We start from the raw sequence: 26,890 nt of genomic DNA on the forward strand, positions 1-26,890 counted from the left end.
GTATTGCTTGTAAGTTAGCCCAATTCATTAATTCTTCTAATAAATATTTTTTAGCATCTGTTTTGTGCCAGGTACCTACTAGGTATTAGGTATGCTCTTGAGAAAGAAAACAAAGTAAGCAAAATAGGCCATCAAACAACTTTTTCATGTAGTTTTCACATCGACTTTTATGTACTTCAGTCTTTGGCTATCTCAGTCTCCTACCCAGAATATATTTAATTTAAACTTCATGCATATTTCTAACAAGCTTATAATTTATCTGATTTCTTGACCTATCAAAAGTAGAAGGGGATCACTACTGAAGTCATATATACTGACAACACAGCTGATGACTAACATTCACACAGAATAAGTCACATTTGCCAATGGGTCACAATAAAAATTCAAAATAGTACTATTTCTCTGGTTCTGCTCCAATCTGCTACATGAGAACATCCATCTTTCCTATCATTCAGTTTCTTCCCACATCCTTCTGGGAGTCCCCTGTGTGCATCTCAAGCAGACTTTCATAAAATGGTAGTCCTCCTCTCTATTTCCAGATCATTGTAATATCACCCATCACCACTAACCCGGGCACTGGCTGTGCCACAGATGGCAGCCCTGGCACTGTGACTGATACCTACCTAATTCTGGGACTATTGCTCCCATGGCCTTGCTCTGGGGTAAGGTGAGCTGCTAAAATTATAATGTGCAGCAAAAATGTAGTGGTGAAAGAAATATAGAAATGTATTCTTTTCTGCCATAACAGTCCAGCTTGGGTGTTCATTTCAGCAAGGAATTCTCAGTAGCCGTTTCAACCTGGGGCTCTATCCACCTGTAACATAGAGCTCCCACGGCTGCTCTGCTCCGTGCCCTCCCAGCCAGTAGAAGGGAGGGAACTGGCCTGTTGGCGAGCTCCTCCCACTTCTCAAAAGCCTTGGCTCACAGTCTGTTGGTAAGAACTGGACACATGACCCCACCTACCTGCAAAGCGGGGGCTAAGAAGTACTGGCCCTGACTGGGCCACTTCCCAGCCACAGCTCTGTTATCGTTATGCCTTTTTGAGGACAACAAGCCATCACCTCTGTCTGATTCTCTCTTGTTTCACTGTCCTAGACCTTTCATGGTAGCCCCTCCACCCCCATCTCTAACACCCAGAGCAGCTGAGAGCATCCTCAGCCACATACTCCATTCCATCTGTACCCTCGGCAGTTCCCTTTCCACCTGTATAGACAATTTTTCTAAACCTTTACTGCTCTCCTTAAATCCACTCATCCCCAGCTTTAAAAGATGGCCTGCCCTCCTACCGCAGAGTAAACATAGAGGTCATCAGCTATGACCACTTCAACCCTCGCGTCAACACGGCCACTCTTTCCTCTCCTTTTGTCCCGGGGAAGATGCATCCCTGCTTCTTTCTTGAGCCCACTCTTCTTCCTAATCTTCTTAGCCTCATCTTGGATCTGGTTTCATTAAGGATTTCTGCTTTCTCATAATTTCAGTCTCACTGTCTCTATGGTAAAACGTGCCATCCTTGAGGATGCAAATATGCTTTCATTTTGCCTCAGGCTACTTTGTATTCCCCCTTCCTTTTTTCTCTTTAAACCAGATCTCTTAAAAGACTAGTTTATATTTACCCATCATGTCTTCACCTCCTATCTGCTGTCTAACCTTTTGCAGGCCCATATTCAGTCAACAGTTCATCAACGTATATTTCCTGAGCCCCTTCTGTGCCGGGCACAGGGGCTTCAGCAGTGCACAAAATAAGGCCTTTGCCCTCTTGGGGTTTACATTCTAGTAGGGGAAGGTGGGGAGGGGCAGTAAATATTTGTTAGATGTGTCTGTGATATGTGACATATGCTAAAGAGAAAAATCAATCAGGATAAGGGAGTTAGGAGGATAGAGATATTTCAAGCAGAGTGGTCAGGAAAGGCATCTCTGATAATATTTGCACAGAGACCTGAAGCAAGTGAGGAAGCTCTTCATATGAGGAAGAGCATTTCAGGCAAGGAAACGCATGTACTAAGGCGCTGAGGCAGGAGCATATTCACACACATGCCCAAGGACAGGAAAAGGGCTACTGTGCCTGGAGATGAACAGGGGAAGGAGTAGGAGTGCTGGTGCCAGATCCATAGGACCTTCTAGGCTGTGGTGAGATTCCTGATGGGGGCCATGGGAGGGATTTGAACCAGAGGAATGACATGATTTGGCTTGTGTTCTAAGGCGATAACTCTGACTGCTCTATGCAAAATAAATCCAGAGAAGCAGAGTGATCAGCTCTGGGAATCACCCAGACAGGAGATTATGGTCATCTGGGCTGGGAGGTATCTGTGGAAGTGATGAGAAGTGACTCCGTTCTGGGGATGTTTCTAAGAGCTGACAGGCTGAGTAGTGCTGGAACCTTCCATCCTTCCAGTGGAGTTTCCTCTCCACACTCCACATTCTTTTCCTTCCTTATGGCCCAGGAAGCTGACCCATACAGATGGCATCAGTTCTGGCTTCCCTTTGGGTTTGCCCATGAGGGGCAGAAGACAGGGTGAACATGAGGACAGAATATTGATCTCGCCAAAACCGGTTTGGCTCAGTGGATAGAGCGTCGGCCTGCGGACTGAAAGGTCCCGGGTTCGATTCCGGTCAGGGGCATGTACCTGGGTTGCGGGCACATCCCCCGTGGGAGATGTGCAGGAGGCAGCTGGTCGATGTTTCTCTCCCATCGATGTTTCTGACTATCTATCTCTCTCCCTTCCTCTCTGTAAAAAGTCAATAAAATATATTTTAAAAAAAAAAAGAATATTGATCTCCCCACTTCCTGCCCCCACTGGTTGGCTGTGTCTCGACCTGAGGCTGCAGCCCTCCCCTACAGTGACCCTCTCCTGGAAACCTTTCCCACTCCTCCCTCCTTCACACCTAGGGGTGATGGCAGTTCCTGCTGTTGCTCCCTCAAGAGTACACCACTATCCTTTATTGATTTTCCTCTACCTTGCCCACAACTTATAAACAGCCCCTTTAGTAAGCTTTCCTTAATTTCTTATGATCTTGACTCTTACTGAAGCTAGAGCATCTAATGTGAAAATAACAGAACTTTTTTTTTTTGGTCACAGTCATTCACTCATTTTTCTCCCCAATAAAATGTTAAATCCTTGAGGACAAAAGTTGTCATATTCCTATTTGTTACCATGACATGAAGTAGGTAGGGTTTGCTGCAGTTTTGTGAATGAATGTTATAAAATAGTAATGCCACTTGAGTCCTTAAGAATTACCTAAATTATGCTTGATATGAAAGATTAAAAGTAGGATATGTGTGTGTGTGTGTGTGTGTGTCCATCTTAGTGTTTATAGGTATAAGTTTCACCTTATTGGATAATTCAATTCAATTCCCTGGGATCAAAGAGACTTACTTTTAAGAAACAGTTGAGTACGTTTTCTTATTACTCATTGTTCTTGCAAAACTATCTAAACAACAGTTTGTTGATTTTACCAATTGTTTTTGAACTGGAAAGAAATACTATTTGATCACAGTTTTTCAAGAACATAAATTTTTACCAATAAAGATGATGCCAGTAACCTTTTTTTCCAGTAACTTGAAAGGGGGATGGTGATTTATTAGTTACCTGATAAGTGACTTTTATTTGCATGACATTTTAATAGCACTTATTCCCATTATTTGATTGCATACACTTACAACATTATCAATGTGATTGTTTTCCTACCAATTTTTTTTGTTTTAGTACTGCATTTTGTTATTGGTGTTTTCTGCTGGTCTAAAGAATATTTTATCATCACATATTATTAGTTGTGCTTATAATTTGGTGGCTTGCCCTCTTCTCGACTTCTTTTTTTAACCTTGACTTATTTCTGTTTTTCCTTTGGGCAAAACCTTAAACAGTAGGCTGGACAGCCTTGAGGTATAGTTTTAATAAAAGCTTTGCTGAGTAATCATTTGGTATAAAATCCCGACCAAATCCATTAGTGGAAAAAGGAAGTAATATCTTTTCAAGGTTAACTTTCTTTGTGGTCGCTCCCATGAATAAAACACACACACACACACACTGAATTCATTTAACTATTGCTTGGATTCAACTATATTTGAGATCCATATTTCTTATAAGGAGAACAAAAATTCCACAAGGTTAAGAGAGCATGTTGTCAAAAAATTTATTTATTAAATATAAATTAAAACCATAGAGTTTTGCTTATGTAAAATTTTAGCCAATCCCCCAGGAAAATGTCCAGGAACACCCCATTGATTAGTTTGTTGATGTTTTTTAACTAAAAAGGCATACCCTTCTTTTTCTTCTTTTTATCCTTTTTTTTAAATTGTTGACATTATTAAATATTCTCACAACCTAAGTACATACATGTTTTGCTCTTTTGGAGATAAACTTTCTATATTTTAAAGCAGTAATTTATTTTGTGAGTTTTAAAATTAATTTGATAATTTTATTTGAAAAGTGAATAAGCACTTGACTACACTGAAGCAAGGGTGTTTTTGAAATCTATGGGGTGTGTAGCAGCTGTAAATCCAAGAACTAGTCTTTCAGGGCATTCCACCAGCTACTGTCTGAACAATCCCTTTCACCTTTACTCAGGTCTATTAACAGGCAAATTAAGACTCTCCTTGGAGTATTATTTATTGTTCTTTTCCACTTGGAAGATCACAAGCATAATGATAGTTGTGAAACTGTGAAATAATGAATAACAAGCATTGACTTAAATAATTTATGTTTCTGAAAGTTTCCTAAACTTTCTGTGAAAGTGAGAATTTAATTTAAGCCCCCACCTTCCCAGGAAAGATGGTGATAATGTTCTCTGAGATCCCTGTGCAGAGTATAGTGAAGTATGGTACCTATTTGCTTTGTTTAACAATGGACAGGTTATTTTGATTTTCTGAATTGTATAAATCATCCCATTCGATTGAATGACTTATTGATTGAATGACCATCCCACTGATTGTGATCTCACTGGTTATCGAAGCACATTCTTCTGTACCTGGGAGACAGGACAGCACAATTACCCTAAATTGTTTTAGTGGCCACAGGTGGTGCGTTCCAGTTGACTCAGTGGTCCTAAGACCAGGACAGTGCAATTACTCTAAATTGCCTCGATGGCTCTAGATAATGTGTTTCTATCAACTCAGTGATCCGGAGACCCAGAACTATAATTTAGATAACATGCCTAAGTTTAACCCAGGTTACCCAAGGGCTCTAGATAATGTATTTCTGTCAATTCAGTGACCCCGAGACCCGAAACTGTAATTAACATGCTTAATTCTGCTTCTGTAATCTGCTTTTTTTGCGAGCCAGGTGCCTCATTCCAAACCCTGAGATGTAATCAATACCTTTGTGATTTTTGCCTATATAAGTCTGGTTTTGCCACCATCTTATTGCTATGAGATTTGGGGATGGCCCCTCATAGTCCCGGATTGCAATAAATGTGACTCTTTAATTCGACTTCTTGAGGCGTCCTTCTGTGATTCGCGGGGTACATTACAACAATAGTAGAGGGAGAGAACTGAAAAAAATTGGTTCAGACACCATCATTTTTTGGCTGTGTCCTTGTATGGTGGAAGGGGAGAGAGCTCTCTGAGAGTCCTTTTAGAACACTAATTTTTGAAGACTCTACTCTCATGACCTCATAACCTCCCAATAGCTCCACCTCCTAATACACATTTGAGATTAGGATTTTAACATGAATTTTGGGGGGACCCAAACATTCAGTCTATTGTAACTGTCATTGTGGTAATGGATTAGAAGAAAGAAATGGATGTATGAGCCGTAACAGATTTATATGTAGGGAAAGAAGACGACACTAACCTTAGACTTTCCAAATGAGTGACTAGCATTGTGCATATAACAAATCCAGGATTGTTCTTTGGTTTCTGAAAAGTTTCTATATATGGAAAATATAGGAATGCAAAATTTAAAAAACTGATACAGATTAAATGTGGTCTACCATATTATTTATATAATAATTAAATAGCTAATAGTCTCCAAAAGAAGGATTATAGATAAGATCTTCTACTTTCCTTTAGTTAAGAGAAATATATCCTGTTTTTCTAATTCTTTCATTCAGATCCCTATGTTACATTATATCATGCCCAGAGATGTGTTATTCTTTTGGTTCTTGTATCCCAGGACTGCTGATACAGTGATGTGTGGAGCTCAAACATAAAACCTGTTGAAAATTAAACCATTACCTTCTGCATTTGATCCAACATACTATATATATAGAAATGTATATATATATGAGATATACAGAATTATTCAGTTACAAATAATTTTACTTTATTATTTCATAAGTATTTTTATTATTGGCAGGTTCGATGGATGATGTACTGGATTGTTTTTGCTCTCTACACTGTGATTGAAACAGTAGCAGATCAGACAGTTGCTTGGTAAGTTCTAATATTGAGAAAGGACCAGACTATAGAGTTGTTATCAGGTGTCCTGAGTTCTTATCCTGCTTTTGCTGTTAACTAAGTGACTTTGATCAAGTTACCTAATTATCCAGTGTCTCGTTTCTTGATCTGGTTTCCCCATAAGAACATTACTTTCCTTACAGTCTCTCTGGAATAAAGGCAGCTCATTCTTCCCACAGGCCACTCCCTGCCCATCCCCCACACATCTCCCACGATCTGGAATAGAGAAATTGGTTCTCATTCTTTTTTTCCACACTTATGTCTTCAGGCTATTTTTCTTTATTACTTCCTAAAAGACTCCTCTTTTGACACCCACAGCAGTCCCTCCCCATCCTTAAAACTCTCATCTACATTCAAATTGGATGGTATCCATGGGGACACCCATTGACCTCCAACTCTGTTCCAAACCTCTAAGATAAAATTAAAGCACGTTTATATCCTCAAGGATTTAACATTTTACTGAGGAGCAAATACTTAATCTCAACCTTCTGGCCCTTTAAATACAGTTCCTCATGTTGTGACCCAACCATAAAATTATTTTCGTTGCTACTTCATAACTGTAATGTTGCTACTGTTATGAATCGTAATGTAAATATCTGATATGCAGGATGGTCTTAGGCGACTCCTGTGAAAGGGTCGTTCGACCGCCAAAGGGGTCTCGACCCACAGCTTGAGAACCGCTGACTTAATGGGACAACTTGAATCTCCTTGTGCTGTATTTCAGTAGTGCGTTTCTATCTAAATCTTGCCATCACGTGGAAAAGTCCTCCTTTCAGAATCTGTAAACTTACTACCTTGCCAGTATCTTAAGCTGCCCTTGCTGGGCTATCCTTCAGCCTAAATAAGCCCAGTTGTCTTTACTTCTTTCCCAGGCTACTAAATGAGCTGAAAAAATCAATCAGTTGCTCATATAGGTATCAGTTTGAACTTCCCTACTTCTTTTACTTGCTTTTGGTCAGTTGCTACTTCCAATTCCCTCTTATATCTGTTTCACACATGTACTGTTCTCTCCTTAAACTGTCTTTCTGACTTTGCTATTCTCATCATATTCTCACGGTACATTAGGTCACATTGGATTGCTAGAAAAAAAAATTGAAGTCATCAGACTTAAATGTTCTTAGCATCCTGCCCTTATTTATGAATTTCTCTGTACTACATCTCATCCATCTTTCTCTTCCTTTTTCTGTCCCATAGCTCATTCATTTCCCTGGTATGTTTTTGGTATAGGGGTTTGGGAGAGGGTTTTCTGTTTGTTTGTTTTTAAATGTCCGAACACAGATTCCAAATCATGGTAGGCCTCTTGAGTCTCAAAGTTCTTTTTGTAAAGACTTCTCATTGTTTTATGATTGCAAATATAGCATATATTATTAAAAAACTGGCCCTGGCCAGGTGGTTCACTTGGTTGGAGCTTCATATACCAAAAGGTTGCTGGCTCAATTCCCAGTCAGGGCACATGCCTAGGCTGCTGGTATGATCCCTGGTCAGGGCACATACAGAAAGCAACCAAGTGGTGTTTCTCTCTCTCTCTCTCTCTCTCTCTCTCTCTCTCTCTCTCTCTCTCTCTCAAAAACAAAAAAAAAAAAACAAAAAAAAACTCCTCAGGTGTGGAATAAAAAAAAACAACAAAGAACAGTGTAGGGAGCATTTACCACCATCAGTGAAAACCAGAAATTCCTCTGTGATTGCAGCATCGCGGAGACCTTCTGCTGGCATTCCTCACTGCCCGATACCCATCTGCCTCCTCAGAAGAGTCCAGGTTTTTCAGTCATACTGTATCTTCATGACCGCAGGATGTTGATTCCCTCATGCTGTATTAGTTAACTTGCTGTGGCAGCAAATAACCCCAAAAGCATAAGTTAGAAAAACAAACATTTATTTCTTGTTCAAACTACATGAGGGCAGATGGTTGCTGCCGCTTTGCTGGGCTTGACTATTTCAAGTGTCTCTTCTTTATGGGACCAAGGCTGAAGAAGCACTTGTCACAGCAGAAGGCAAACATTTAAAGCAAGAGGGTGGGGGTGTTGGGGTGAGGGAGTCAAAGGGCATCTAAAGCTTCTCCTTGCATGTGACTTGTCACACTCTTTCTGCTTGCAAAAGCAGGTCACATGGTTAAGCCCACTGTCACTGCTTGGGGAAGTGTACTCAGCCTACTGGGAAGGCATTGCAAAGTCTCATGAAAAGGGGCATGGGCCAGATCTAACCCTAACTCTCAGTCTACCACAGTGGTAATTCCGTTTCTTTTGCAAGTGAACAATTTAGGTCTGCAAAGTGCTGGAATTCTGGCCAAATGAGATGGGAGGGGAAGTTTCCTGGGAGTTCTGAGAATGAGAAGATGTGTGTATGGGCTAACATTGTGCACGTGTGGCCTATAAATATAAGTCCTTATGGTTGGAGGTGTATCAGGAACCGCCAGGGCTGTTAGGCTCTGCAGACAGAACGGGGCTACCTCACTGCCTGGTTAAATGCTGTCAGTGCCCTCTGGACTGCCACACTCGGTTGGCAGCTTCCCTGTGCGCAATGCTTACACTGAAGAATCTTCACTGGAAGGTGTGAATCTCTGTGGGGATCAGGTTGCTCTTCCCTCAACTGATATCTATATTTAACTAAATTAGTTTGTCATTCAAACACAGGTGTTTCTTCGATCTCTCACTTTTACGTATGAAAATTTAACATAGAGACTGAACTTTTTAGAAAGTGTTTTGTTACTTGTTCATTGTCTGGAGTTTCTTTTCATTGGCTTTTTTTTTCCCTTCAAATTTTTTCTTGTTAGGTTCCCCCTGTACTATGAACTTAAGATTGCTTTTGTCATATGGCTGCTCTCTCCCTATACCAAAGGAGCAAGTTTAATATATAGAAAATTCCTTCATCCACTTCTTTCTTCAAAGGAAAGGGTAAGATATTTAAATTATTGCCATCAATCATTTGTTAGAAATATATATCATCAAATGCTTTATGCTATAAAAATTGTGAAATGATTATATTATGGGAGAGTCCTATTTTTTTGCTTCTGGACACTATACTTAAATATAATTAATATCTATGTGGTTGGGTTTTTTTTCCTCCCAGGAGATTGATGATTATATTGTACAAGCAAAAGAACGAGGCTATGAGACGATGGTAAACTTTGGACGACAAGGTTTAAACTTGGCAGCTACTGCCGCAGTTACTGCAGCAGTGAAGGTAATTTCTTATTTACAGTGTTTATCCAAAGCACATTAAGTCAACGGATAAAGTAGGGTGGCTCTTTATTTCAGATCAGTATGAAATGTTGGCAGAATTTTGCTCTCTGTTTATTTTTTTAATACTGGGAAAAACAAGTATGTCATGTTATAAGCATTTTTACACATTTTCTGTAACTAAATATTTTGAAACTCTTAATCGATCACAAAATGAGAGCTAGTTAATAAATAAACCAGAAAATGTCATTTTGCCATAACTTTCCTACTTTATAAACTTCAAATAGTTTGAGTAAATCACCTTTAGTAAAGATGACCGTTCTTTCTTTCCTTGTCTTTGGCATTCTCTCTCTCGGTGGCAATATCTTGATAGGATTTCTGGCTTACTTCTGCACCCCTACTTCAACCAATTTGAGGTAACTGATTATTCAAAATAAGGCATGGAAAACTTGAGATTTTACTTAGCCACTACTAATGTCATGTGTTGTGTTTTGCAAGCCAAGTTATCAAATGAATGCCTTCTGTGAAAACTTGCATTGTGGCTTTTGGATTCCTTTGCATGTAGTAATTAGTGTGGTTTATTTTAAATGTGATAGTATAATTGATTTTGGTGTGCAGTGTATGCAGAGAAAACGGGCTTCAAACCCCAAAAGTGCTGAGTATGACTCTCTAAATAACCGTCAGCAATTTACTTAACTTCTGTATTCCTTAGTGGCTTCATGTATAAAACAGGGATAATATACCCATTGGTGAGGGCATGTATAAAAGCACAGTGCTTATCAAAATATAGTAGGAACCCAATAAACAGAAATATCATGTATCTATCAAAATTAAGGGGAAAATTTGATTTTGTTGCTATTAAGTTAAATTGAGACTAAATAGTATTCTAGCTTTTGAGTTCGGCTTTTTCAACTTAGTTATTTTGAACTAAAACATTAATGCTATGGAAATATTCTAGTTAAGTGGTGATTTTATATAATAGCAATGGTGAAGGGATATAAAATGTCAAATGGGCCTTCTTTTTTCAGGGTGATCTTTAGCTGAAGTATCATAATTAATAGGATTAACAGGATAAAAAGTTGACATTATATACTAGAAGTGTTACATTGATAATTAAGTGGAAACATCCTATCTAATAATAGACAAACATGGTAATTGACCATACCTTTGCTACGCCTCCCATTGGCTAATCAGCGTGATAAGCAAATTAACCGCCAACAAAGATGGCAGCTAATTTGCATACTGCAGGCATGGCAGGACAGCGCCATCCCCCCTGCCCTGCCGCCATCCGGGCCTGCTATCTGCGACCCGGGGCGGCAGGCGTCTGTGTGCGACCCGACCCAGGGTGGCCGGGCAGTACAGCAGTGATCGGCCAGCCCGCCCAGGCATCCCGTGTACAACCCGACCCGGGGCGGTGCCCCAACCCCCGGATCGGCCCTGCCATGTGCACGACCCGGGGAGGCGGGGCAGGCACCGAGGGATCGGGCCTGCCATCTGCCACCTAGGGAGCGGGCCTAAGCCAGCAGGTGGTTATCTCCCGAGGGGTCTCAGACTGTGAGAGGGCACAAGTGGGGCTGAGGGACACTCTTCCCCCCCCTCCCCCGCCAGTGCACAAATTTTTGTGCACCAGGCCTCTAGTTAACTATATAACACTATACATGTAAGACAAGTCTTATTAATTATTATCTATCAGCACTTTAGTACAGTTTCCCTATTATTGGCTTCTGAAGGTTTTTTATTAGTAGAGATATAAGCAAATACCAAAATAGCAATATTTCCAGCTTATTTAAGGATTATTTTTTCTTGTAGAAGAAGTACATTTGCTTTTTATATCTTGCTTAATGAAAATGCATTCCTGGTTCCCATGTCTAATAAAAAAGGTCATCCAGGAGTCCCACCACTCAACAACTAGGAATTGCATAGTCAAAATAAGTGTTATCTCACAGAAATACCTCTCTGTAGAATCATATACCTATATTTCTGTTTTGTGATTCATTGTTTGTTTGTTTTTATATATATATAAGCCTTAAAAACATCTCCCTTCAAAAGCAGGAAACAGAGAGCATAAAATCATCTAAGTGACCACTTAGATAAACACTTATCCCATAATTTGAATTCATTATGGAACTTTCCCTTTGTGATTTCATGATCCTTTTGTTATCAAGATCACTGTGAGGTGGCCCTTGCCATTCTCAATGTGAGCACAGGAAGGTTGGCTTCAACCATCCTGGATTTTATTCATTAGAAATACTCATTAAACATGCTGAACATAACATCACAGTAACACTATTTGCCTCAAGTTGTACTGTGCCTCTTTTAAAGTAGGTGAAATTAATTTCATCTCTGGAGATGTCAAAGAAAGACACCATGATGGAAGAATCACTGAACCAGACAATTCATACAGAGGAATAAATTGAAACTGAAATAGGAAAATAGGTCAAGTTTGAGGAGAAACTGCAAGAAAGCCAGGAGTTAGGTTTGAGAATTGTTTAAAAATTTTACAACATATAGTTTCTTAAAATATATCTTTTAGGCTAAAAATATTTGGACTCTTGGTGTGACCTTTAACTATTGGTAATGCCCCTGACTAGGTTTCCTCGGTTGAACCACCTGAGCCTGTTAGAGATTAAAATAGGAATCTAACAGAGCATTTATTACACCGTAAAGCAATTTTCTGAAAATGTTACTCAGTTCTATGACCTCATTACCAGGCATCTGTTCACAAGGTCAATGTACGAGTTTATTTTGGCTGAGCAAAGCATAAACATATGAAGGACCTTCAAGGATTTTGCTGAGGGTGTTCAGTATTCCGTAGATTTTCACATGAAAAATGCAGGTGGCTTTTGTACAGATGAACAGCACTACTGCCGGATGAAGGACAAGTTAATGAGACTGTTAGTCACATTAACCATCTCTTAGAATTTTCTCTGGCAGCCTTTGGTAAATTATTTAGCAGATATTATTTTCAAAAAATCGATTATCACAGAAATTAGAGCCTTACAGGTAAACTTGATGATCTCTAATTGACTTCAAGTGTTCAGAATTAGGTCAGAGATCCTGACATCTTGCTGTCTGTTTTAGTGGCTTTCAGTTTGTGAAAAGATTTGTGGATATTCAGCTGCTTATTAGCAATTTTAAAAAGAAGGCAGTTGTTCAGACAATGGGGAAAAATGGCCATGCTATTTCCTTATTGTCTAGGAAGCAGAATGTTATAATGAACATGGAATTCTATAGCAGTCAACTCATCTGCCATTTTTAGCTCTGATGCTGCCACAAATTAGCCATGAGATTTTTGGGCAAATCATCTGCACTCATCTCTTTCAGTATAAATTTTCTTACCTGTAAAAACAGAGGGGGGAAACTTGACCTCTAAAACCTCTTATATCTCTAAGAGTGTTTCTCAAGGGGGTTGATTTTGCCTCCCACGGGACATCTGGCAATGTCTGGAGACATTTTGGGTTGTCACAACTGAGGGAGAGGATGCTACTCCTTGCATCCAAGAGGGAGAGATCAGGGAGCTACTTCATATCTTACACTGCACGGGAAAGTTTCCCTACAACAAAAAATTATCCAACCCAAAGTAGCAGTAGTGCTGAAGTTGAGAAAGTATGATGAGTCCGATAAAGCTAAAAGGATATTTAAATAGGTATAGGTAGTTTTGGTGGTAGATTACAAACAATTTTTCTTTTGTATGTTTTTCTCCGTTATAAATGTTCTTTGATAAATATGTTTTTTCACCTTAAAACCACTAAAATACATTATTCACTTAATGCAAATACAGTCAGTTCTATTTTAGACTTGATCAGATTAATTGATGAATGTCCATAGGGAAAAGAGATTTCCCTAAAACCTGGCAACTTGCCTTCTCTGCATTACAGTGTAGTATGTCAAGGATAACAGAAATAGAGCTTACTGGCCATTCATTGTTGAACAGTATGGTAAGAATTGTTCTGTAAAAGATTGTTGTAAGCTTATAAACATTATTGAAAAATTTTTTAAAAATATATTTTATTGATTTTTTATAGAGAGGAAGGGAGAGGGATAGAGAGTTAGAAACATCAATGAGAGAGAAACATCGATCAGCTGCCTCCTGCACGGCCCCTACTGGGGATGTGCCTGCAACCAAGGTACATGCCCTTGACCGGAATCGAACCTGGGACCATTCAGTCCGCAGGCCGACGCTCTATCCACTGAGCCAAACCGGTTAGGGCAACATTATTGAAATTTTTATTATGCATCTCATTACAATTAAAACTTCACTTATACCCTCTATGACTAATTTTGCAATATTAAAGAAATTGTTGGGGAAAAAAGGGGAAAAATCACTCATCACATCTGCCTAAACATTATCCTGTTCATTTTTTGCTTATTTTCCCTACTTATAACCATACTTCATACTTGTAATCATACTATGCATATGCTTTCGAAATCTGAGGTAGAGGGGACGTATTTCCACTTATTTTATTACAAACATAATTTCTTTCTTAATAGACTTTTTGTTCTAAAGACATAAAAATTAGAGGGAATAGGTCTGCATCTAGGTGTGATTATTTTATAATTAGAGTTTTCCCTGGATGCTTACAATTTATATAATGTTTTCTGAGTTCACAATACTGCATTAATTTTCTCTTTCCATATTAACTCTATTCTGGGCCCATTAAAAAATATACAGTGGGAAAATAAGATTTTTTGAAACGATAATGGCTGTTGAAGTGTTGGGAGTCCTCAAAGGTGGTGTACAGCCTCTATTTGCTTTTCCTGGCCTTTCTTGAAACCTTGAAGAGATTGATAATAATTAGGGCTGTAGGGTTGGTTACTCAAGCTACATTAAAATCTTTGCTGTAAGTAGATTACCCAGATACCTCAGGGTTGGTCCTTGCTCACCTTTAATTTAAACCTGAAACAAACCTCTGATGGATGGTATAGTCTACCCATGTAGATACCCATGGCAATACTTGTAGTTTGCATTTAACCTCTGTATAAAAACACCAGTGTTTATGTTTAAACAAGCCCCTATCTTTAGAGAACTCAAGCAATCAAGAGTAATAAAAAAAACCCTGGCCAGGTAGCTCAGTTGGTTAGAGTGTCCTCCTGATATGCCAAGGTTGCAGGTTCGATCCCCGGTCAGGGCACAAACAACAATCAACCAATGAATGCATAAATAAGTGGAACAACAAATACATGTTTCTCTCTCTCTCTCTCTCTCTCTCTCTCTCTCTCTCTCTCTCTCTCTCTCCCTCCCTCTCTCTAGCCTTTTTGTTTTTAAGAGTAATGAAAAAGAAGAGGCATAAAAAGAATAGTTTAATTATTACCTGCTCAGTATGTCAGTATCAGTACCATATCAGGTACATTAGGAAAATTGAAGAAGCCAAAGGTTTATTCATCTTACCTAGTTTCTTAAAATCTTGTTTTGGAGGCAAAATATATACAGCACAACAGAACTAACAATGTGTGGGTTCATTTGTGATTAGTAATTAGTTGATTATACTAATTACTTGTACTAAGTGATTAGTTGATTATACCCAAAGATACCAAAGTTTGTGGACCATATAAAGCTAGACTGATTCAGTGGCACTTTGACTCATTTGCATTCTGAGATGTACTTTCTTGAGTAGGAGGGCTTGTTTGGGCATCACAGCCAGCCTTGGAAATTGCACCTGAGTCGGGTAGAGGGTAACATGGATGCATATGACCTTTATCATTTGTTTGGCAGTAGGTAAAAAGTCAAGAATTTCTAAGAGAGGGCACAGAAATACAAAGACAAAATAAAGACATTGATAGTTCTGAGAAAACCAAGCATCTGTTTCAGAGAGCATTGGTCACTTCCTTTTATTTATTTTTATTTTTTTAAATATATTTTTATTGATATTTTACAGAGAGGAAGGGAGAAGGATAGAGAGTTAGAAACATCGATGAGAGAGAAACATTGATCAGCTGCCTCCTGCACACCTCCTACTGGGGATGTGCCTGCAACCAAGGTCCATGCCCTTGACCGGAATTGAACCTGGGACCTTTCAGTCCGCAGGCCAACGCTCTATCCACTGAGCCAAACAGGTTAGGGCGGTCACTTCCTTTTAGTATCTGTCTGAAATCTGCAGTCACCGATATCTGAAGTAAGTAACTGATATCTGATAAGGAGGAAGAAAGAATAATGAATTAAACCATGCCAAGAATGTTTTAAAAAATGTGTGGAACCCAGTTACTTTTGTTGAAGATATAGACCCTGTAATCAAGTAATTTCAAACTCAAAAAAATATGGTAGAACTGCAAAACTTAAGTGGGGTAAGGCATTTGATTTTAACATAATATATCACAAACTCAAGAGTAGCTGAATCAAGACCATTTCCCTCAGGATAAAATACATGTTAGCAGTAACGTTCAAATGTTCATAGTGCCATACCTAGGCTTTGAAATTTAGAGATAAACCATTAGGGACAAATTTCTATGGTAACTTTATAACTAGAGGCAGTCATAAATTGACATGTGTGAGAAGGAGAAAGAAGTGTAAAAATCCACCAAAAGAATATTTTTAATTCAGCTATACATAAGAAATGAGTCATCTATGTGCTATGTAAATTTTCAAAATGAGTAAATTTAGAAATCTTTTTTTCTCTTTCCAAAGCTTTATACTTTAAGGGGAAATCTAGTTATGTCTAAAAGGTTCAGAAATGCCCTTTCCAAGCTGTGCAATGATGTAATAATTGAACTTTCTGCAGCAGCGGAAATGTCCTGCATCTGCATTATCAAATACAGTAGCCACTAGCTACATGTGTCTGGCTGCTGAGCCTGTGAAATGTGCAATTAAGGGCCTAGATTTTTAGTTTATTTAATTTTAGTTTATTTAAATTTAAATATCCACGTGTTCAGTGCCTACCATATTGTTAACATGACAAAGTCAAATTTCACAGTAGTAGATATGCCTTTCCAGAGAGTGAATTCATTAACTGAATGTCATTTTGTATCCAAGATTCTTAGGCTCTTAAATTTTTTTTTTACCCTGTTCTGGGTAGAGACATTACCACTCCTGACGTAGTTTAGCTTACAATAGTACCGCTCTTACTTTAAAAATGTCTTCTGAATCATAAGCGTAAGCCCCAAATGATAGTTATAAGAGAGAGCAAAATTATGGGTGCTGTTTACTCTGAGGGTAAGCTCTATATGTTTTTTACACTTTAAAATTAAATATAAAGGTGACATGTTTGGGATGGAATGTGCTGATATCTACAGTTCACTTTAAAGTGCATTAAAAATTGTTGGATGGATAGATAAATGATAGATATGGGATAAAGAAAATAAAGAAAAATGCAAATGACATATGGGTGTTCACTCTATAATAATTTCAACTTTTCTGAAAGTTTCATAATAAAATGAATAAGCTTCATGATCAAGTGTTGGGGGACATGTCCCATGTAAGCATATTAAACATTTTGAGCTGTACTTTCCTTTCTGGGATCTGTCGCTTCTCTGTTCCATAGAGCCAAGGAGCGATCACGGAGCGACTGCGGAGTTTCAGCATGCACGACCTGACAGCCATCCCCGGGGAGGAGCACGTGAGGCAGAGACCATTCCAGCCTCCACCAGAGACAAAAAAGAAAAGTAAAGCCGCCTCCAGTGAGTCTGCAGGTGCGCTTCTTTGCTTTAATATATCATCCTTTCACAGTTTGATAGAGAGTCAGGATGGGTAGTAAGATAATCCCTGGTAGCTCTGAATCGGGGTAGACAAAATTTCCTTTTAAGCTTATATTTTTGAGCTTTACCCTTAACTGTAGTTAGTGCATGCCTTTTGTTGACTCTGGAGATAATCCAACTAAGAAAGTAGCGGTAGCCTTTTGTGCTGCCATGAATGTTTAGAAGCTCTGGGAGTGGTTACCCTCACTTACCCGCCATCAGTACTAGTTCTGACCTGTGATCCATACTCCTTCTCCTTAAACCATAGTGACATCTAAGGAGTTTCATAGTTAAACATTCTTTACTGTAAGTACTCTGAACAAATAAGTATATTGACTCACAAGATAAAAGGTTTTAAGTGGGTGACAAAAGATGACTCAATTTGAAAATAGGATTACTCCAATGGAAAATGTGTTGAAATTACATGTATTTCTAGTTCAAGAACTAACTTGTAGGCATATTCTAATGTAAGTCATGAGCATGTCATAGTTGACATATCTAAAACTTTACTAAAAAATGTTATATTACACATAAATAAAAAGACATAGTTCCTTAGTCATTTTGTCACATATAAGAAAGTTTTAGTTCAAGGCTCAGCTGAAAACTAAGATCTTCAGGACCACTTATTAATGTATTATTAAGTCCATAAGGTACAAGGCTACTTGATGATCTTGTTTTTTTAGGAGATTTCTTTTGAGGAAGATTAAAAATCATCCTTTATAATTGAAACTAATTTGGCTCTGGCTAGTTGGTTAGATCATCGTTCCAATATGCCAAGATTGTGGGTTCAATCACCGGTCAGGGCACATACAAGAATCAACCTAGTGCAAAAATAAGTGGAACAACAAATGGTTGTTTCCCTCTCTCTCTCTCTCTCTCTCTCTCTCCCTCCCTCCCTCCCTCCCTCCCTCTCTCCCTCTCCCCTCTGCTTTCCCCCCTCTCTCTCCCTTCCTTTCTCTCTCTAAAATCATAAATAAATATTTTAAAAATAATTAAACTGGTTTGAAAAATAAAATAACTGTCTCTTCTTATAGAGGAAAATAGTGAACTTTCTTCTGAGTTCTTAGAATGAATAACTTCACAAAGTTGGTGACTAATATCTGAGAGATAGGCTTGGCCATTGATTAAGGTTGTAATATCTTTAAGAATGAGGAACCATTGAACTTTGAACCATCATTCTTAATACATAAATAATGTAAAAGTAGTTTCTAATATAGGCTTTTTCTTAATATGCCCCTAAAAATTAGGTATGCTGATTTTTTTGTTATTGTTGTTAATCCTCACCCAAGGATATTTTTCCATTGATTTTTTAGAGAGAGGGAAAGACAGAGATAAATATCCATGTGAGAGAAACATATTGATTGGTTGCCTCCTGTATGAGCCCCGACCAGGGCCTGGGAAGGAGCTTGCAACCAAGATACATGCACTTGACCAGAATCGAACCCGGGACCCTTGAATCCGCAGGCCGATGCTCTATCCACTGAGCCAAACCGGTTAGGGCCTGATTTTAATTACAAGCCAATTATTGGCAACTTTATCAAAGAATACAGCTGACCAATTAATACATGAAAAGGATATTTAGCCTCAAATAGTAATTTTTGTTCACCAGATTGGCAAAAAGTTTTAATTAATAGTGTTCTGTGTTGTAACTATTCCAGTTGTGTGTTGCTATGTAATAATAAATCACTTCCAAATAGTGATTTTAAAAAATATATTTTTTTATTGATTTCAGAGAGGAAGGGAGAGGGAGAGAAAGATAGAAACATCAGTGATGAGAGAGAATCATTATTTGGCTTCCCCCTGCAGGCCCCACACTGGGGATTGAGCCTGCAACCCAGGCATGTACCCTGACTGGGAATTGAACCACGACCTCCTGGTTCATAGTTCAACACTCAATCACTGAGCCACGCTGGCTGGGCACCAAATAGTGATTTTTAAAAAAATTATGGTCATTTATATTGTTCATAGTCTGGGGGGTGACTGGGCTCAGTAAGGCAGTTCTTGCTCAGGGTCTTGTACATCTATAGTCAAACAGCAGCTGGGGCTGGAGGCATAATGTGAAAGGCTTCTTCACTTACACATTTGAGCTAAAAAGAGTCAAACAGCTGGTAGCTAAAACAGCTGGAGCTTCTCCAGCATATCTCTCTCTCTCTCTCTCTCTCTCTCTCTCTCTCTCTCTCCCTCCCTCCCTCCCTCTCTCTCTCTCCCTCCCTCTCTCTCCCTCTCTCTCTCTCCATGGTCTCTGAGGATCATTGGACTCCTTACCTGGCTCAGAGCCAGTGTCCGAAGAGAAAAGTGTCAGAACATGTGTTAAAACCACCACAGCAAGCATGCTAGGAAACAAACACTCTCGTATACTTTTTATGAGAGATTTAAGTGGAATAATCCTCTTGGATGACAGTCTGGCAATAACTATAAAAATTTAATCCCTTTAACTCAACAAGAAACTTCTAGAAATATGCCTTAAGGAAATAATCAGACAAGTGTTCAGAGATGTATGTACAAGTATGTTCATCTCATTGTTTGTAGTAACAAAATGTTGGAACAAACCAAATACCTATGAGAAATGTTTAAGCAAAAAGGTGCTTTATTAGCCATGAAAAATAATAAGGTCAGTCTATACTTACTGAAATGAAAATATAACCAGATTATAGGGGAATCTATACTAATAAAAGGGTATATGCAGTTGGGGGCGAGCAGGCCGGCAGTGGGGGGCAGTTGGGGGTAATCAGGCCAGAAGGGGGGCAGTTGGGGGTGAACAGGCTGGCGGGGGGGCAGTTGGGGGCGAGCAGGCTGGCAAGGGGAGGCAGTTGGGGGCGAGCAGGCCAGCAGGCAGAGTGGTTAGGGGTGACCAGGCAAGTGAGCAGTTAGGAGCCAGCGGTCCCTGGTTGCGAGAGGGATGTCTGACTGCTGGTTTAGGCGGGATCGGGCCTAAACTGGCAGTCGGACATCCCCTGGGGGGTCCCAGATTGGAGAGGGTGCAGGCTGGGCTGAGGGACACCCTCCCCCCGCCATGCACTAATTTCTTGCATTGGGCTACCTAAACAATAACAGCTAAACAGTGTGTGTATTATAATCCTGCACCAATAGTGTTATATTATATTGTGTTATAATATACACAATAGATAATAGAGAGTCTGGGAGGATATTACTAAAATATTAACAGTGTTTAGCTCTAAGTAGTAGAATTTTAATGATTTTTTAAAAAGTCAACCTTTCACTCAAAATCAGAAATAAAACAACAGCACTTTCCCTTTTGAAAATAATTAAGTACTAAATTTTTTTATCATGCATTTTTTCCTATTTCATTTACTTCCAAAATTCCTCAAGAAAAAAAACAACACACAAATTGCTTAGTTTTTAAGTGTGGAAAGTCTTTACTGGTTCATGTAATCAATACATTTACCTCAGAAGCTCTGTTTGTTCACACAGGCAAACTCAAATATCTACAAAACGGGACCCCTTTGCAAACTCACCATGGCCTGCTCTAGGCAGTTTGAGGTTAGCTGATCAAAAGAAGTCCTGCTTTGATGAAATCATTCAAATCTTTATGTTGTTGCCACGGGAAAAAAGATCTTCCTCCAAATGCTTTCCTGTAAGACAATGGATGCGTTGAACATGATTGTTCACGTCCCTTGAGAGAACACCATGTTTTGATAGGTGGAAATATTTTCTCTGCAAAGAACCTGCTGCTCCCATATTAGTTACAAGTGGTTCAACATTCAGTTTCAATACCAGTGCATAAAGAGATTCCTTGTTTGTTTTAGGTGCTTTATATATTTATCTAATCCTTAAGATGACTATGCAGGTTAAGTATTTTATCCTTATTTTGTAGATGAATGAACTGAGACTTAAAGGAGATTAAATTATTTATTAAAGTCTACATACTTAGTGACAGAAATGGGGTATCCAAGGTTCCTAAGCAAATGTTTACTTTAAAAAAAATCTTGTAATATACTCTTATTTATTTCAGAGAGGAAGGGAGAGGAAGAGATAGAAACATTAGTGATGAAAGAGAATCATTGATCAGCTGCCTCCTGCACACCCCCTACTGGGGATTGAGCCCACAACCCCAGACATGTGCCCTTGACTGGGATCTAACCTGGGACCCTTCAATCTGCAGGCTGACGCTCTATCCACCAAGCCAAACAGCTTTTTAAAAAAAAAAATCTTTATTGTTGAAAGTATTACATATGTCCCCTTTCTCCCCCAGTGACACCTTCTGGCCCACCACTCACCCCAGGCCTTCACCATGCTATTACTCTTTTTAATTTATAAAGAGGCTACACTTAGTGAGACAATTGGGCTGAAGCTATGAATTCAAGTCATTTGAGCAGGAAGGACCTTAGAGATGCTTTAGTCAAAGGTAGCAAATAGGCGACAAGCGTACTCCCATGCCCATGCCAGGAGACATTGCTAGTGGATTGTGGCACTTTCCCACAATGGCCCAGAATCCCACCTCACACAGTGCCCCGGGCAGCTGGCTCAGAGCTGGCATTGACATAGAAACTATTCATCGTCTCATCTCTCACCACCTTACCAGATAAGAAAGCAGGCCTGGGAAAAGGCATGACTCTGGGTCTCACAGCTAATAGAAGACACAGTGCTCATTTCTCCTCACATGTGTCCAGGGTTCCTTCCACCACCAGAGCTAAGGCTCCTTCCAAGTCAAACTTTCGATGATTCTGCACTTACATCGATACATGGAAACTGTTTAGAGCTGTGCCTGGTACATGCTAAGTACTGGATCAATATTGGCTATTACCATTTTAAGGAGAGAAAACTTAAAATATGCCAACTGTAAGATGTACAAACTGCGAATAAAAACCAGGTCAGTTTGCAAAAGGATCTGCTAGTTTTCTAAAATGGTTACAGAGCTGTGGGCTGAAGCCAGCCACACAGCTGCAGCCCCGGGCCCAGGGTGGGCAACACAGGCTCCTCATTCTTTGGTCCCCAGTCACCACTCCACAGGAATAGGCATGGGAGGCACCATACTGAGGGCTCTCTCCAGTCTAGATTGATGATTTAAAGCAGCCAACCTTAGCATCAGCTTTGTATGACACCAGCAGTACCCCACCAGTTTACCTTGGCCGGGCTTGGCAGACCCATAAACCACGCAGCCAGCTAACTCCTTGAGTTCCTGCTCAATTCAGCATCCAGATTTGGGTTTCTCTCATAATCTCAGGTCTCCCTCTCCTCCTCCAAAGACTTTTAAATACTCGCATAACATTGACTAACATCATTTTTAGCACTCACAACAGAATTTTCATACATACTCATTTCCAGGTATTAAGGGGGATAAAATGCATATTTTAGTGAGGATGTTTGGCTTGACTCCTCTCTTGGTTGGAGGGATTGGTTTACTAAGTTGCTAACTTAATTATTTTACCTCCCATCGTTGGCTACTTTCTCTGTCCTCACTCCTTGGACTTTGTCATTTCTGACCTACCATACTGCAGTAACCCCCCTGTTTCCAATCTTTTCCACTATTCTCCAAAGTGCAGGAATAATCTTTTAAAGAATCCAAATATAATCATATAACCCTTCTGCTTAACATGCTTCAGTGGCTCCCCATTGCTCTCTGATGAAATCCAAACTCAATAGCATGTGGTGCATTAGCTCCTTGGGCCTGTTCCCACTCCATCATGTGCTAGCTGTATAGAATCATGAGCCTTTCAGGATTTAGCTTACTCACCACCTCCTACAAGAAGTCCTCCTTCACAACCCACTTCCCCCAACCCCAGGCTGAGCTAGCTCTCTTACTATTTGCTCCGATAGCACCTTGTCCTTATCTTCCATTTGTGGCATCTCTTATAGGATTCTAATGCCCAATAGAGTCTATTTCTGTAAGTTTCTTAAGGTAGAAAATGACAGTTGTGTCTTTTTCATCATTTTATCACCATGATTTAACACACTGCCTCCCATGTAGAATTTTTAAAATATTTGTGGGAGAAAAAAAAAAGTCATCACTTTTCCTGAAACTGTAATTAGAAAGCTGATAAGATTTTTAAAGTAAAATTAGGAAATACAGAAATAAGATTTATATCATCTTTTGAATGACATTCCAATTCCTAATATAAAAGGAGAGGGGATTAAAACAGCAAGGGCCACGTCTTTTGAACTGTAGTTTTGTGCTTCAATCTGGGGCCTCAGAGAACTTTCTGGTCACAGATTCTTCCTCTCTTTCTCTTCATTCCTCATTCTCTGTTCTACCTTATTTTTATTAGATTGGGACCAGGAATATTATGTAAGCAGTAGCAATAGAGAAAAATGTAGAAATGACAACCTAAAAACATTTTTTCTGGTCTATTCTCCCCAATTATAGAAGTAATACAGTTTTTAAAATAAAAATTTGGCCCTGGCCTGTGTGGTTAGAGTATCAGCCTGAATACCGAAGGGTCATGGGTTTGATTCCCAGACAAGGGCTGGTACCTGGGTTGCAGGTTTGATCCCTGACCCCAGTCAGGGCACATGCAGGAGGCAACCAGTCAGTGTTTCTCTCTACATCTCTCTCCCTCTCTTCCTCCCTCCCTCTCTCCCCACCCCACTCCACTCTTTCTAAAAATCAATGGAAAAAATATCCTCTAGTGAGGATTAAAAAAAAAATTGGCAAATTTTTTTTTAAAAAAGGAAAAATGAATTTAAAATCTCCTAAAAGTCCATTTTCAAGAGATTCAATGGGTTCATCATTTTTTTTCATTTAAGTTCTTTATTATTTAATGTATTACATAAGTCTCCTTTTTCCCCCATTGACCTCTCCCCGACCTCCTCCAACCCCCAGCACATGCCCTCACCACCACCCCCCATTCCCGTGTCTGTTGGTTATGCTCATATGCATGCATACAAGCCCTTGGTTAATCTCTCACCCCCTCACCCCGCCACCTTCCCTCATAGGTTGGACAGTCTATTCAATACTTCTATGACTCTGGTTCTGTTTTTGTTCATCAGTTTATGTTGTTCATTATATTCCACAAATGAGTGAGATCATGTGATATTTATCGTTCTCTGACTGGCTTATTTCACTTAGCATAATGCTCTCCAGTTCCATCCATGCTGTTGCAAATGGTAAGAATATTATTATTGATTTTCTACAGAGAGGAAGGGAGAGGAATAGAGAGTTTGAAACATCGATGAGAGAGAAACATCGATCAGCTGCCTCCCGCACACCCCCCTCCCTGGGGATGTGCCCGCAACCAAGGCACATGCCCTTGACCGGAACCGAACTGGGACCCTTCAATCCGCAGGCCGACGCTCTATCCACTGAGACAAACCGGCCAGGGCAGAATTCCTTTTTTTTTTTTTTATAGCAGTGTAGTATTCCATTGTGTAGATGTACAATGAGTACGTTTTTATGTTTTTCCTTTGTTTGCTTCTATATGTACATTCCCCCCCCTCCCCCCCCCCCATATTGCATTGGGAGTGTTTCCCCAGGACTACCAACCCATCCCTCCCTGGGCCACACTGGCCTCCTCACAGCTCTTCCAAGCAGTTGCTTCCCCCTGTCTTAGTGCCTTTGCACATGCTCTCTCTTCTCCCTAAAACATACTTTGTTGGACTGCTGCAGCGAAACTAAGGATCCTGACCTCAGTAATGACTGATTCTACTCCTGAATCCTTCCTAATTTCTAGTCTAGAAGTCTGGCAGCCTAAATTGTACTAGCTCAATATACAAACATGTTTGTCTTATTACCAGACTAAGAAGCTTATGAACAATTTAGTGAGTCTCAAGTTACACATGTCCTGTGAGAGCAGATTAATAACGTTTAGTATCTTTTTCTTCACACACAAGCAATCCATCTCTCATCCCCTTCTGATCCTGAAAAAACCTGCTGCATTTTTCTCTCCGTAAGATTTAGGTATTTATGTTCCTTTTTAATAGGTGAATTTGAAATGGGCCTTGTAAACTCACCTTTGTCTTTATAACCTACCTAGTACTCTGGTTGCCTTAGACTCGGGCCCCTCCTTTGCTCCATCCAGGCAGTGCTTCCGAAAGTGTAGGCCCCAGCGGTTCTCAACCTGTGGGTCGCGAACAATGAAAATACATCCTGCATATCAGATATTTACATTACGATTCATAACAGTAGCAAAATTACAGTTATGAAGTAGCAACGAAAATAATTTTATGGTTGGGGGTCACCACAACATGAGGAACTGTATTAAAGGGTCTTGGCATTAGGAAGGTTGAGAACCACTGCTAGACCATGAGCATAGGCATCACCTGGAAACTAGTTAGAAATGTAATTCTCAGTCCACCTCAGGCCCAGCAATCCGGGTATTAACTAACACGTTCTCCAGGTGACTCATAATAGTCTGCTAACGTTTGGGACCATCTGCTTCAGGAATAGGAACATTGTTGTCCCTGAATCCCAGCATCAGGAGGTGCTCGGGCTTCCTGACAACAGTCAGCCTGACTGCCTGGATGTTTGCATATTTGCTAACGTTAAGCCTTTGCAGCTACACTTAGCAGCCTGTTCGCACATCCCCACAATCTCTTCCTGCCCTTCCGGATGCCGCCTCTTTTCTTTGACATCTGCCAGCATAGCCTGTGGTATTTCTAATTACTGTAGCCTGTCTGGTTGGGTTCTATCTCAGCAGCTACAACAGTGTTGGTTCAACATCTCTATCACCTGCTCCTAGTGCACCTGCCCAAAATTCTAGCCCCTTTGGGTCTTCTATGAGTCCTTAAGTTCACCCTACCATTCCAAGTCTTGACAAAAGGTTTGCCACGTGGGATGGGGAAAACCCTAAATTCCTAATTAAAGTAAAGGTACAAATGACAGACTAAAACACACAATTGCTTAGGTTATTTAGAATTCATGAAAAGGAGAAAGGGCAGGAAGAGACTTTTTGCTATATATCTATTTATATTCTTTGATTTTTGAACAAGATAAATGTGTTACCTACTCAAAAATAATTATTTTTATTTATTCTGAAAAATGCATAGTAAAAAAAAAATGGTCAGGGAAAACTTTCTGGAAGAAATGAATGTGAGCTTCATGTAGAATAGTGCAGTAGGCACAGATCAATGCCGAGGAGTCGGGAGCACATTCCAGATGAGGAAGGGGAGGAGTAACCGGACAAATGCAGGCCATGCAGAGAACTGCAGTTAAGAGGTGGTTCTGACTGGTATGTTTTTACCAAAACATGCTCATTTCGACAACTCCCTTAGGTTATGGAATTCCGCTGAAAGACGGAGATGAGAAAACAGATGAAGAAGCGGATGGGCCGTTTTCAGATGATGAGATGTTAACACACAAAGGGCTTCGAAGATCGCAAAGCATGAAATCTGTGAAAACCATGAAAGTCCGCAAAGAGGTTAGTCAATTACAGAGTTGTTTTCCCAATGATTGATATGAAAGGATTTCCCTGTTGCATTATCATTCAGGATGTTAATGGTCCATAAGTGAAGGATTGGGATGGTAGAGCCAGTTATTTTTTAAATTCTTTATTCAGATCAGATATAGTAGGATCTCTGGAAATTTAGAAATTGCTAGTCTTCCACTACACGTAGAAAATGGCATTCTCAGATAGAGAATGATATGGTTGTGGTAAATACCCAGTTCCAGCCCTACCCATAAGCAAAGAAAGCAGTTAACAAGATTAACTACATAGATCTGTTTTGAACCAGCAACCCTACATGAGGATTAAATAGT

The 26,890-nt window shown here is 39.7% G+C and overlaps 1 protein-coding gene across 1 annotated transcript in view; it reads left to right on the top strand.

Annotated features, from left to right (window-relative positions):
* REEP3 (receptor accessory protein 3) overlaps positions 1 to 26,890 on the top strand; it is a 42,868-nt gene that overhangs the window by 11,669 nt on the left and 4,309 nt on the right. The window contains exons 2-6 of the mRNA XM_023754621.1: positions 6,294 to 6,370; positions 9,165 to 9,285; positions 9,461 to 9,574; positions 17,046 to 17,181; positions 26,407 to 26,552. Of these exons, the coding sequence (XP_023610389.1) occupies positions 6,294 to 6,370; positions 9,165 to 9,285; positions 9,461 to 9,574; positions 17,046 to 17,181; positions 26,407 to 26,552 (594 nt within the window). The remainder of the gene's footprint in view (positions 1 to 6,293; positions 6,371 to 9,164; positions 9,286 to 9,460; positions 9,575 to 17,045; positions 17,182 to 26,406; positions 26,553 to 26,890) is intronic.

The sequence above is a fragment of the Myotis lucifugus genome, unplaced genomic scaffold, assembly GCF_000147115.1.
Source record: "Myotis lucifugus unplaced genomic scaffold, Myoluc2.0 scaffold_62, whole genome shotgun sequence".
Taxonomy (NCBI): domain Eukaryota; kingdom Metazoa; phylum Chordata; class Mammalia; order Chiroptera; family Vespertilionidae; genus Myotis; species Myotis lucifugus.